The following is a 13,348-nucleotide window of genomic DNA, read 5'->3' as shown; positions in this document are numbered from 1 at the left end:
AAGATAAATCACTTACTTTGGGTAAAGTTCTTTTTAATACTCTAATAGGTTCCCCATATCCCACCAACTCATCCACATATGCAATGCTAACAATTTGTGGTAGTATTGCATTTCCTCAGCCTCTCTGTGTGGAGAACATTTGTGCAACTGAGGCCATTGGCCACCAGAAGCTCAATATATAATAACAATGTAGCCACATACTCAGTCCTGGTTGCCAAGGAAGTTGAGCAGAGCCCATGAACACAGCTGGTGTCTGTAAATTCTTAAGAAGCCAGTCGTGCGCCTAGGAGGATATTCTAAGATGATGAAACTGTGGGGGAATTATTTGTAGATCTGAAAGAACATGCCTAAAGGGAAGACATTTTGTCTTCTAACACCGTAGTGATGTCATGGCTGGTGTTACATATTTGGCAAATGCAGATTGTTTGCAGCATTCCAGTAAGCATATTCTGTTAGGTATTGTGGAATTTACGTCATTAGGCTTGGTGATGTAATTTCCTTAAAATTAATTTATTTAGAATCATTTTGATGTCTTGTGTAATGGAGTCATGGTATCACAGGTGGAGACAAACACAAGAGATGCAAAGTTCAAGGGTGTTTATTGAGCAACCAGGATTGGAAAACATTCCTTTCTTGCCCTATATCTAAAGATGGGAGCACACTCTACCATCAGATAATAAATAACACAGTCCTAGCCATGTCTGTCAAAATAAAATGGCCTATACTAAATAAACCTCTGGCCTGCCCATACGCTGTTACAATAAATGGGTGCATGGAAACATTTGTATGTAAAGGAAAATCAGTGTTATAACATAAAATATCAAGATGGCTGTGTCAGCTCTCCTCCTCACGTTGGACAGCACAGAGTATGGGGGCCCCCGTAGACAGGAAGACACACTCTGGCTCAGGTTCTCAAAACAAGGGCAGTTCAAAACGTGGATCGAGGCCCGCCTGACTTGCCACGTTAAATTCACTTTTCCAGCTTTCCAAAAGTTGATTCACAGTTCAACAAAAAGTTCACATAGGTCTCCCTCAGCCGGGCTCGGACCTCTCAATCACAGCACTTGCAGGGGTTCCCCAAGCTTAATTCACCTTCGTCAGGGGTTCCCTTCCCCTAGCTAAACATGCTTCCGGTCTCCCTCATTCAGGCTTGGACCTTTTACTGGTGTCAAAGACTTTTGAATATGCAAGATTTTTATTATAGACCTCTGCAGGACCACTTCGACTTTCTCAAAGTTCGCTTCAGGTCTCCCTCTGCCGGGCTCTGACCTCTCACTTTGCACCTCAACGTGATTCCCTTTTCTTTGTCTTCTCTTGCCTTGAAACCAAACACAGTTCATATCCTTTAGGCTCACATCAGAACTTGCTCAACAGAGACTTTCGACTGGACACTGTTGCTATGCCAGACCACTTTGTTATACTGTATTGCTATTATTCGTCACTTGCTTGTTTCGACTAACCGGCTTTGTTGGTTTCTTTGTTTGTATCCTTGATTTGGGAGCCAAGAACGATACCACAGCTGTGGCTGGTGTTTTTGGAATGCAATGTTGGAGGCACTGTTCTTTCACTCTGTCCTCTAAGAGTCTCCCTCAGCCAAGCTTGGACGCCTCTTGGTTTGCAAGTTTTAACGTCTTTGGACTTCATGTCCCAGAATGCACTTTTCTTTCACTGCCACTTCATCAGCTCCCCTATACAGCATTCTGGGGTTTTTGGAACTGTAGGAGGTAAGGGGGATAACTTAATGTCAGGGTCTCGCCACCTGCCCCTCAAAGGCCTGGGATTTCCTGTTTTGCCCCGAAGAGATGATCTGGTGTGGGCACTGCCAGCTAACCCCCAGCTGCCCTTGGTTTGGCTCCCTGGAGTTATAACTCCCTCTTCAACCTGCAGCCTTTCCTGTTCTCACAGGCCCAGTAGTTAGGCTGTCATTCTTCCTCCAGGCCTTCCAGGGTCTCTCCAGCTCTCCTCTCCGCCTCTGTGCAGCAGATTGTGCCTTTGTGCTCTGCCTTTTATACTTCCTGGGAGAGTTAACATGTTTCAGGTGGGAATGATTGTAAAGGGAGGCCTGATCTTGCCTGGCCTCATCACCGGGACAAAAAGGTGCTTGCATTGGTTCCTATAAGTAATCTTCATAGCTCCCTCTCACCTCTTCTTTGTCCTAGTGGTTTGGTAAATGGGATTTCTAGAGTGGATGTAGGAATTGTGGGAGCTGTCGTTTTTTTGAGAGGTGGTAAAAATATGGTCAGATGAAGGGGAACGACTTTGTTGTTGTGAGATATAGGGTGTTGTGTTTGTTCTCCTACGCCTCCATTTGATGTGGGCACCTGTTGCAATTGGGGAGGGGGCAATGGGACAAGACTTAAAACGACCTATAAAGGTGGGGGAAGTGTTGGGTAGGGGTGTGTTGTAAAGAGGGGGATACTGTGTCTTGCCATCGGTTGTCTCAGCCCCACTCCCAGAGGACCCCTCACCCAGGTGATCCTCTCGCACTTGCCCACCCCCAGGGCCTGGATCCAAAGGCAATGGCTGTGCCCTGGCCACCTGAGCAAGAGATCCCTGGTGTCTAGATAGTGAGGTACCCTTTGGTGTCTCAAACTTGCCACATTTGCACATTCCTTGTTGAAGTACTGATTGGTAACAGGATCTTAACTTAGAACAGACCTCTCTCATGCACATGGATAAAATCTATGGCTTCTTGTGACACTTTTTTGGGGGGGAGGTGGGGCATCTGTTGTGGTATTAGTAAGTAAATCAAGAATAACAAATTAGCATTAGGTTTGATCAGCTAATCTACCATACATAATCCTTCATACAGACGTTGTAGGTCTCAGGACAGGACCTTCTTTTATCTCTATGGTTCTGTAAGGTTTTATTTAAACTAGGACACTAACCACCCACTTTTCAAAGCAATTCCATAAACCTTTGAACTTCTACGGCTGAAGATGCATTACATAAAATTGACATTTATGCCTTTCAAATTCCATTTTGAAATTACTAAAACCTTCAGCCCATCATTACATCATTTATTGTGGCTCTTCCTCTAGTAAAAAGGCAGCTGTGACAACCATTGGAAGGTGAATTGTCTTGTGTAGATCTTAATTTGTTGAAATCTTGTGCATTAAATACTATATGCTCTTTCCATCAGTGCAAACAAAGCACTGATGGTCTTCAAAAGACAAATGCCCATCTCAGACATGTATAATATATCCATGTGGGCCACAACTCATGCTTGCTTATTTTAATGTATCTTTCCTGAGGATGCTTATTACCAGTTAGTTATTTTCAAATATTTTAACTAAATCATGGTGACGTATGTTTGATCCTCCCCCAAGTGCATTTGGTTGTGTACTCACTTTCCAGTCAGTTAGGATGGATCAAGAGTCGGACACAACTATAATACAAATCTTCAAGGTGATTCTAGTACTCCATCCATCGTAATACCCACTCTTTCACACCAATTAAGGATATATTGAGCCTCATTACAAGTTCGGTGGTAATTCGGCTGTAAATCTACTGAATTGCTATCGAACTCCATTAACGTTATCGGCACTTGGTCCCATTGATTTACCACAGTATTACAGTGGGTGGTAATTCCCCATTTGTGGACTCCATAGGACTCCATGGAGATTTTTGGTGGATTTACTGCTGGTGGATTTACCATTTTGTGTATCCGCCAATTTTTGGAGCTAAAGTGGCAGATTTACCTCCAGCCTGTTCTTGTAGGTAAATCCTCAATTTTACCTCCACATTTATAATTCAGCGTTGCAGGAAAAACAGCAGTAATTCTGTTACCACCAAATAAAGTGGCGGGAACAGAATTACCACCACTTTTTTCCTGCATTGTGGAACTTGTAACAAGGACGATTGTGCCTTAACTGTTTGTCTACAAAATCCTATTGGAATTATTGGTATAGTTGGCAGTGCACACATGGTGTAGGGTAGAGCATGCAGAGTGATGTTAGGACGCAGGCATTTCATCAGTTCCCGATGCTTCCTTTGAATTTGAACAAGAGCATCCCCTTGAGGGATCTTTGTTTACTCTGCTTATAGCTGCATGTATTCCCAACCAGTTGTCATCAAAAGAGGTAGAAGTATATGCTGAATATGTGTGCAGTGGCATTCTGTTTTAGATCATATTTGCATATTGGAGAGAAACTCACACATTTCTGTCTTGCACTACTGTACTGAGAATGTTTTGTGTTCCGGTCTACCGCTGGAGAAACTGATTAGAGCTTGCATATTAACTATTTCTAATGTGGAGGAGCAGCTGATCCGATTGATTAATTCTAGAGCATGGATCTCTTTCAGGAAAACCTTTGTTGGAAACCATCATGGACTGACACAGCAGGAGGTTGAAGACAGGAACATACTTTTGTCTATTCAAGGTTAGTTGTCCTACATTCATCACAGCTATAATATCAATTACACTTTCTCTCTAATGGTAATGGTTTTTCCAACTGAAACAGTAAGTTTGTGAATTTATAACAGACCATGAAATGTATTATTTCGAATGGACTCCTTACTTCCACAGATTTCTATTTGATCTCTATCTCACCAATGCTGCTGCTCTTTGGAAAATATTCCCCCATCTGGGGGCACAGCATGGCTCTGCTGTATGCCTATACCCGCCGTGTGCAAAACAAGATGTCGGGCCAGTATATAGAGAGGCTCTGCACCCTATGACCGTAGTTCCTTTTCCCATGCACTTTGCTTGCTTGAGGACCACTGCTTCTTTGAAGCCTTTCTCATTCTTCAACGTCTTCGAGGTTTTAAACCCATGCGTCAACGGCAGACATCAAATATCGGTCTCGGATCTTCATAGAATCTAACTTTATTGCGTCAATGAGGAGCACAACATGCAGGATTGCACGTCATGTCAGTCGATGCACTGCAAGACGCTTTGTGAACGGGAAACATAACTGTTCACCTTTCTCCCCAAGGAGAAGGGTGACAAGCTGACTCATTCAAGGTCATTCTGCACTGGTCGGTGCACCAGAGAACTGTCCTAGGTCCACAATGACAAAAAGTAGCACCCCACAAGTTCTCAGTTTCCCAACAGTTGTTCGGGACACCACTCTTCTTCCTTGTCGAAGAAGAGGAGACACCCACCAATCCAGCAACACCCCAGATGACCAGGTTCCTCAGGTACCTTTTCTGACACAATCCTCTTCTGGGGAATGGGAGGCCTTCAGGCTTAAGATGCTAAACCTCTTTGCCAAGTTGCAGGCAGCCTCAGTGCACAGAGAGTCTACTGCACTTGGACGAGCCAGCAGAGACGCTGACAAACAGAATGACCTAGAGGCTCAACCATGTGAAAGACCAACAAGAACCTGTAGTAAGGGATCAAGAGTAAGGCTCTGACACAGTGGCATGTTTGTTGTTTGCTATAGACATTTATATCTTAAAAGCATAAGAGTGTGGACGAAAATCCTATTTATCCCTTATCCTAAAAGGGGTTTGCCTGCCTCAACAAAACTAAGCAACGTCTGTGTCACAATTTTAAACAAAAGAGCAGCCTCTGTCCTGTGTTCAAAAACCCTAATCCGACCCTTAAACTCTAAACTTAATATAATGTGCACAAGGGATTTCTATAGACTCTGCATTCGTAGCCTTCTTTCAGAGTTCCAAAAATAGAAGGTTTAACGTGTATCAAAGAAATAAAGTTCTACAAGGAAAAGGGATCACCCTTCACCTAGATTCCTTCTGTTAGTTTTAAAAGGTCACTTTAACACGGTTCCAGTGTTATTCTCAATGTTTTACTTCACAATTTCATGGGGGATTACCCTTCCCTTAACTTTCACATAATTGTTCCAGTTCTTTACACTCTGTATCTTCCACTTGCTTTCTGGGGTTATCGCTCTACCCTTCTCCACTGATTGCTCCTATTTATGTCTCTGGTGTACTTGCCTGCCAGGGTATTTACGCGTTTCTCACTGATTATAAAAAGGGGAATAATTCTTCCCGTTTATGGATTACTTTGACACTTTTCCAACTTCAGGTTGACTTTGTTTTCCAATCCTGGTTTACTCTCCTGCCAGGATTTCACACTGTTTCACAAAGTTATTATTATTATTATTATGGTATTTATTGAGCATGGGTACAGCTGTACTGTGGCAGGGTGGAAAGTTGCGGGCAGTGTCTAGTGAGTCAGTGGTGCAAGGGGTGATGTGATGCCCTAGGTGTTGAGGCGGAGAGACTCCTTGAAAAGGTGGATCTTCGAGTTATTTTCTGAATTGTAAGAGTGTGGGGGCAAGACTGATGCTGATGGCCACTTCGCTATAGGAATCAACTTTCACTGTCGAATTTTGCTGTTAACTTGGAGACTGCTGGCTATTTATCATTTGATCCAAGTAGTCACAACAACTTTGTGTGTTTGACTGACAGCATTAAGCGGGCCGTGTAGATCAATAGAGAGGACAACTGAGAGGGGTTCTGATCGCGAGACTCCGGGTCCCACAAACCGCTTTTTGAATGCCTATCAATGGGGCGATGAAGTGGAAAATGACACGGCTTCATGCCGAAAGGAAGCTATTGGAAAACAGCCTTGTCGTAGTAGTTGCAACTGAAGGCCTAAGGCTGCAAGGGATCTGCCCTTTCAGTGTTAGGGTCGAAATCGGTGCCACAACAGCTTCACCTTACAATACGTTGGCAAAGGACTTGGGCCCGCTACATCATGAAGAGGGCGCAGTTCTAGCCTGCACATGTGATGATACCCCGGGCACCCAGTTACATTGGCAAAGGATCCAATTAGCAACCTGCCGGCATCGGTTGCCCCGGCAAATGCCATAATAGCTGAAAACCCTGCTGAGCCGGCTCCAGAGATTGAGCCTGGACCAAATGTGATCTCAGACACAATGGCTATATATACGTTTGGTCAAACCAACAATAAAGGGTAATCAAAAAAACAAATACGGCCCTCTCCTAAGGCAGTTTGGAAACCCAGGGGCCTCACCCTGACTAGTATATTGTCAAAACAATGTTTTTTCTATTGCAACTTGGAAAAGAGCCTGGAATCTCGTGCTGATGTGGTAGAAGGAAACACAGGAATTTTAAGTCATCATCCAGCACCGCTCAGGAGACTGAGGAGGAGATGCCGGACACCGTCAATTTGGACAGGGTGCAAGGGCCGGTTTTGGATACGGTGCCCTCACAAGCATCATTCAAAAGAGCGGCAAAGTCCCTGAATTCTAGGGGCGGGGGGTGGGAGGATATCTTGAGGTCCTGGGACCTCGATATTGAAACTTCCCATAAAAGTACTCAAGGTACTCATCTTCTGAGGAAGAGGGAAGCTTCGACCTAAGAGAGATGAATGATGGAGCCGCCCCAGAGGGTAGGGCGGAAAACAATGATGATAAAAAGGTTGAAAGAACTGATGACGAGCAAATCAAAAGTGAAGGCACTAGATCTTTCAGAAATGTTAGTGTCACAAGGGGTGAGTAGTGACGGGGCATCTAATAGGGTCGAGGTCCACCCCCCATTATTCACTGCAACTTTTATCCAATTGAGAAAGAAAGAAATTGTGCTACCGATAAGGTGGCATCATTCAAGACAATGGAGCAAAGGAGGAATGATTTGGTCAGCAGAACCAGCGCCAAAAGGGGCGAAAAATCTCTGGTGCCTCAAAAAGACTCAGAGGAATAGGATAGAAAGCAGCAAAGAAAGGGAATCAGATACTTTCTCTTGGACAGAGTATAATACATAAATGCTGATCTAATTCTAAACAGAGCAAATGTGCTGTGGCTATTCCATTGTATCCCTAATTTAAGGACGTTCCAGTCGAAGGACCTACATCTGATTGAATTTCCAGAAGACGCTCGGTTAGATAAAACAATAATTTATTTATCCTCAGTTGTGACAAAACATCTATTACTGACGGAGGCAACAAATCTATTACCTATGGACTTTTCATTAACGAAATTTGAGCTAAAAGATGAAAGTGCCTCGAGGGTACAAAAGGTGAGAAGAAAGAGGCTTCCCTCAAAAATACCAGCTTCCAGAAGTGTAAGCACAAACCATGGGTTAAACAGGGGGGACAAATCAGAAGCCGGAACCTACCTTTTCCCATCATATGGTTACCAAAAAAAAAACACGATACTGTGTTGTAGCGGAAAATACTATTTCATCAAATGATGAGAGAGGTACAACGGCAAAGACTGGAAGAAGAAAGCTGGAGTTGGCTAGCAGGTGCTCTTGCAGCTGGTAGCTTGTGATTATAAGGCTTACAGCCTGAGGTGCAAGCAGAGTACCCTCAAATGGTTCTAGGCAGCTGGAACACAAGAGGCTTTGAGAACATGATCAAACAAAGAGAGATTCAAGGATATCAACCACAAGCATACCCTTGAGTTAAAGGGATCAACCCTTAACACTTTGAAACACAAAGCTTGTGATTTAAAGTTGCTACCTTGTCTATTACAAGACCATATTCACTTATGGTACTGAGAAGAACATTGCATGACAGCAAGTTTATAGAAAAATACACATTTTATTTCTCAAATACATACAAATATTAAAAACTCAGTGTTAAAGTACCTATTTAGTCTTCTACAAAAGAAATGGGGAAGACACATTCACTAACGTATATGCATGTGCTACCCCCCCTTCAACAGGTAAGTATGTTAGTTTGAATACTTGTCCGTTAAAGTGTCTTGTGCTGTGCTAATATTCACACTGGGCCATGCCTCATTAAACACAACTCACTCAGTCTCATTCCATTAATTCTTTCTTCATTCACTTTCATGATCTCATTCCACAACCACAAAATGTGCCCGACATGTTTCTTTCGTCTCTAGGTGTCTCGTATCAAATACTCGGAAATTCTTCAGGGGCTTATCACATATCGGTACAACTCAATATCTAAAACAAAGAGGTTTTCCAATAAAGAGCATTTCCTTTACAGAATTCTTGTAGGAGTTGCAGTAATATTCTTACTCCACGGGGTTTTATTCCCCTTTAGGTCAAACGACCCGGAAGAGAATCTCCACCTAACAAGGAGTAAGAAACATAGAATAGGAGTGTCAGTAACCTATTTTCACGCTGCTCAATTCTACGACAACTGTTGATTAGTAACATAATTAATGGCTCAAAGTCTAATCACATCATTTATACAGTAAAACAAAGAATTCCTAGGTGTATTTAACATATCTCGGGGCTATTACGATGTCTCACCCAAGGGGTATCTATGCTCCTCTCATTCTCACCCGTAGGTTTAGACGCATAGTTAAGATCCACTTACCGTTTGGTACAACGGATATCAAATGCTTCGTGTGAAGGGGATCTCTGCGCTGTGTGTCGGTGATCAGAGAATGGAAAAGCCGTCTCGCATCTCATAGGCAAAGAATTCCCTGTTGTCTAGAGAGATTGGGGGAGAAAAATATAGAGAGACGAAAAAAGGACCCATTAGAGACACGTTCGCAAGTCCCCCCTGTGGAGTTAATATGCCTAGCCTCTTATCGGCTTAACCCGTCAGATGAAACTCATTTTAAAAAAACTGTCTGGACAACGTCACTTTTCACTTTCTTTTTTCTCAGGTTCTCGTATTTCCATTGTTAGACCTTGGTTAGAGCCCATGAGTGGCTAGATAGGGAAATCCTAACGCCCCGTTATTAGTTAGTTATTGCCTATGTTTCAATACATAGGTTAAGAGAGCTGATTCGTATTGCTCTAATATTGCCACCATACGTTTTCATTTCTGTATCCTTTCCTGCCCGGTTTGGGTGGATAATTACGTGGCTAAGCTGAATGGCCCATGTCCCTTTTGGAGTGCTGAGGCGAGTTCCCGTTAATTCTAATGGTGCCCATCCTGCTACTCCCGGGTTTTATTTAGAAAACCGGAGTGCTCTCTATAGGGAAAGAGAAAACATCATATGTGAAGTACCCGCTTTTATATAAAAAGTTTACAAATCGCCACCTCCGGCGTCTGAAAGAGTGCATGCCTTTTATGCTTTACTCGGGTGCTGGTCCCTCCGTGATGAGGTTTACCCGTTTCCTTACCCAGTGCCGGCCAAACGGCGCAGCTTGTGAAGAGAGAGCATTTCCTTCTCGAGATTTAACGCTAATAACTGCTCAGCCCATGAATTTTCTTACCGTTCGTGTTGGGGTCTGGATTCCGCTTCCTTCCGAGGTCTAACTGACCTGGTTCCTTTCGGCACGAATCACATCCGGGGTATCCTCAGTTCATTTCACGCACATCCGGGAGTTTATGTGTTTGCGTTCCAATCTCGCGCATGCGTAGTCGTGGTTAGTTGAAAAACCGCCAGTCATTAACTTTTAACTTTCGGCAGATTACTACCGTATTCAAGTTTGATATTTTGCGACTTGCAGCTAATCAGTAAAGATGCAACTCCAAGCTCGCATGCATAGCTGTGGATCATCCGCACTGGTACACTAGACATTGGATACGGAGGTGAGGAGTAGTCATAAATTGTGGTCCATTGGTTTCATATGCCTGTAATGTCTTCCATTATTGCGCCCACCAATCGATTTTTCTCATTAAGTCCTGTAACCATACTGTTGGTAAGAAAGATTAGTTGTTCTTTTTTCAGCAATTTCCTTTTATCCTTATTGCAGTCCAAACCTGGCCTTTGTTTATATAGGTTGGTCCATCTTAAGTCATCCAAGGAGTGTTGTTGTTCGATCCAGTGCTCTACTAGTGAGGAATTATGGGTTTTATTTCTAATGCAACTTCTGTGCTTGCCGATTCGGATTTTATTCTTCCCATTGTTAGGGAGAATTCTCTGTTAAGGCTAATTTCCCAAACCTAGTGAGCCCCCCAGCAGCTTTGCTGGATTTTTGGACTTTATTTTTTTCTCCTGCTAAGAGTGAGACTCTGTTTTCTCCCACTCTTAGACATGATTTGAGATATCCTTTGACTTTGAATGTGTTTGATGGGCTATGGGGTCTTTTACTCCATAGGGCTTCATGTGTTTTTGGTATGTGTGTTACACAGCACCCTCTGTGCCGTAACACAGAGGTGTCATAGTGACCCCCAAACATAGACTCCGTACCCTGGGACTGACTACTGTCTCCCAGGGCATGTAAAGTCACCATTGGCTTTACTAGTCCTAAATTGTGAACGGAACCAGTACAAACCATCATATTGTGGGCGTACTGGTAGGGGCAATTCGATTGCCCCTGGGTCTGTTGCTCAAGGGGGCACTGTCCAGTCCCCCCTGAGCGAGTTTTGGCTGGTGGCAGTGGATACTACTTTTTATATTAAACCGCGAATATATTCCTATGGGATTTTCCCATTGTTCGAGGCTAATACTTTTTAACATAGCCTCAAACATACCGCTGGTTTATTTATTTAATATTAATTCACCAGTTGGTATTTTTTGCCAGAACTCGGTTCCAAAATGGCGTTTGTGTTCGCTTCTGTGACTCCACCCAAGTCGAGCCCTTTGTTCCACTTTTTGGTGGGCTTCTCCAGAGAAGCCTCCAAAAGTGGTGCCACTCTGTCTGGGTACCACATGGGGTGTGGGAGGGGGTTTAGGCACCCTGGACTGAGTTGCCTTGGCAACTCAAGTCGCACTCTTGTGTGATTGGCCCAGTGGTGAGCCGCCCGGCTCACCACTTAGCATGTTTGAGTGACAGCTAGGACTGATGATTGGGGGTTTTCTGCATAAAAGCAGGGCTTTGGGGACTGGGACTTGAGACGTCGCCACAGGACCAAAGAATCCGAAGAGGAGGGAGAAGCTGAGCCGACCTGCAAAGACGACACCACCGGTGGAGCCTGCTGAACCGACTCACCACTTCTTCCGACGACAGAGGAGATCTTCATCCCGAAGAGTCTTCTTCCTTTGACTGGTGGGGATAACCAGTTTGCCCACCTTTTTGCCTTCCCGGATCATCTCGTGGCCGCCTTGCCTGTGCCAAGCACCCCGGCAACCGGGACACCACGTTTTCCACTACCGCGAATAAAAGGGTAGTACCTTTTTTACCGGAGAACTCCGCGGCTGATTTCTTCCCTGGCAGTGGAACGACCTTCAGCTTTCCTCCGCGTCGAGATCTTCTCTTCCTGTGGACAACGCCGTGACTTGCATCCACTGCCAGGAACAACTGTCCCCGCTGGAGGATTCTCTCCACTTTCAAGGTACTGTGTCCGCCTGGCCTCCCTCGCAACGGTCTGTGTGGGGTGTCTCGTAAATCCTCAATTTACCACTTGGGTTGGCCCTAGGCTGGCTAACTGAACTTTTCTGAGCTGAACTGATTCCTTTTTAAACTCTCTGCAAGACTTTCCAAGCCTTTTAAACTGTGTGATCTTGGGCGCATTGGTGTTCTACTCTCTCCAAGAGGGAGCCTGGCCTCTGAACTTTTTTGCTCACAAGTAGACTTTGACTTTCCTGCCTTGCTGAGTGCTTCTAAAGTATTGTGTTGTGTGCTGTTTCTAATTTCTGACTCTTCCCTCCCTTTTTCTTAACTTATTGGAGTGTCATCTTTAGTTAAACGCTCACCTCTGTCTGGAAATAAGTGGTGTTAACTAAGACTTGTCTGATAAGTAATAAGGGATGTGTATATATATTAATAGTGACTGTGTTTTTGAACTTGCTTATAATAATAGTGCTAAAGTGTTTCTAAGTGTGTCTTTAAATAAATAATGATATACTTGATACCAAAAGCTCTGGTCAGTGTTTGCTTGGGCTACTGTATTTTGGTACCTATCTTGTATACTCTATATACTGTCTAACTCTTCTTGAGTGAGGTCTGGCTGCTCAGATACAGCTACCAGGTAAATCTGGGTGGTGCAGACTGGTACCAATTGGGTTTACTGCCAACACCTGTAGTCTTAAGCCTTTTGCAGTGGTCCATAAGGGAACTGTACAGGTTTCTGCCTAACACCCATCTGTTTTACCCAAATCGATTTTTGTTACACAGGCACCATACTGCATACACAACCATGTTAGAGTTGCAGTTTGTAAAGTTATTTTGTCGCCATGGTGTTAAACCGATATCAACCGCTGTGCTCCTAAAGGTAAATGGGCAGCATGTGCATTTACCGCATTGAGCATGCCCCATTAGCTCTTGGAACCCCCATTGCTGTGGTAAGGTTTTCTGTTTAGTTGGTTTCCTGCTCACATCATTTCTTGTTAGATGTTCTTTCACATTACGGCTTCTCTTAAATGCAATGATAGGTCTTGCAATTGGTTGGTCACTTTTTTCCAGGAAATGCCAGTTTTTCCAATAATTTTCTTAATTCCATTTGAGAGATGACTGTATGTGTTCACGAACACTATTTGTTTGGATTTGTCTTTCCTTGTTCGCTGTTCCCTATATTCCAGAAGTGCCTCTCTATTGTTGTTGTTCGCCCGTTTTAGTGCGTTCTGGGTGATCTTTTTAGGATAGCCTCTTCCGTCAA

The 13,348-nt window shown here is 43.8% G+C and overlaps 1 protein-coding gene across 10 annotated transcripts in view; it reads left to right on the top strand.

Annotated features, from left to right (window-relative positions):
• The window catches only part of CAPS2 (calcyphosine 2), a 1,666,464-nt gene that overhangs the window by 1,436,066 nt on the left and 217,050 nt on the right, over positions 1 to 13,348 (top strand). For all 10 annotated transcript variants that reach the window (XM_069629404.1, XM_069629399.1, XM_069629401.1 and 7 more), the window contains one exon: positions 4,306 to 4,382. In XM_069629404.1, the coding sequence (XP_069485505.1) occupies positions 4,306 to 4,382 (77 nt within the window). The remainder of the gene's footprint in view (positions 1 to 4,305; positions 4,383 to 13,348) is intronic.

This window comes from Ambystoma mexicanum, chromosome 12, assembly GCF_040938575.1.
Source record: "Ambystoma mexicanum isolate Mex_15411 chromosome 12, UKY_AmexF1_1, whole genome shotgun sequence".
Classification (NCBI taxonomy): domain Eukaryota; kingdom Metazoa; phylum Chordata; class Amphibia; order Caudata; family Ambystomatidae; genus Ambystoma; species Ambystoma mexicanum.
This window is presented reverse-complemented; position numbering and strand designations above follow the sequence as displayed.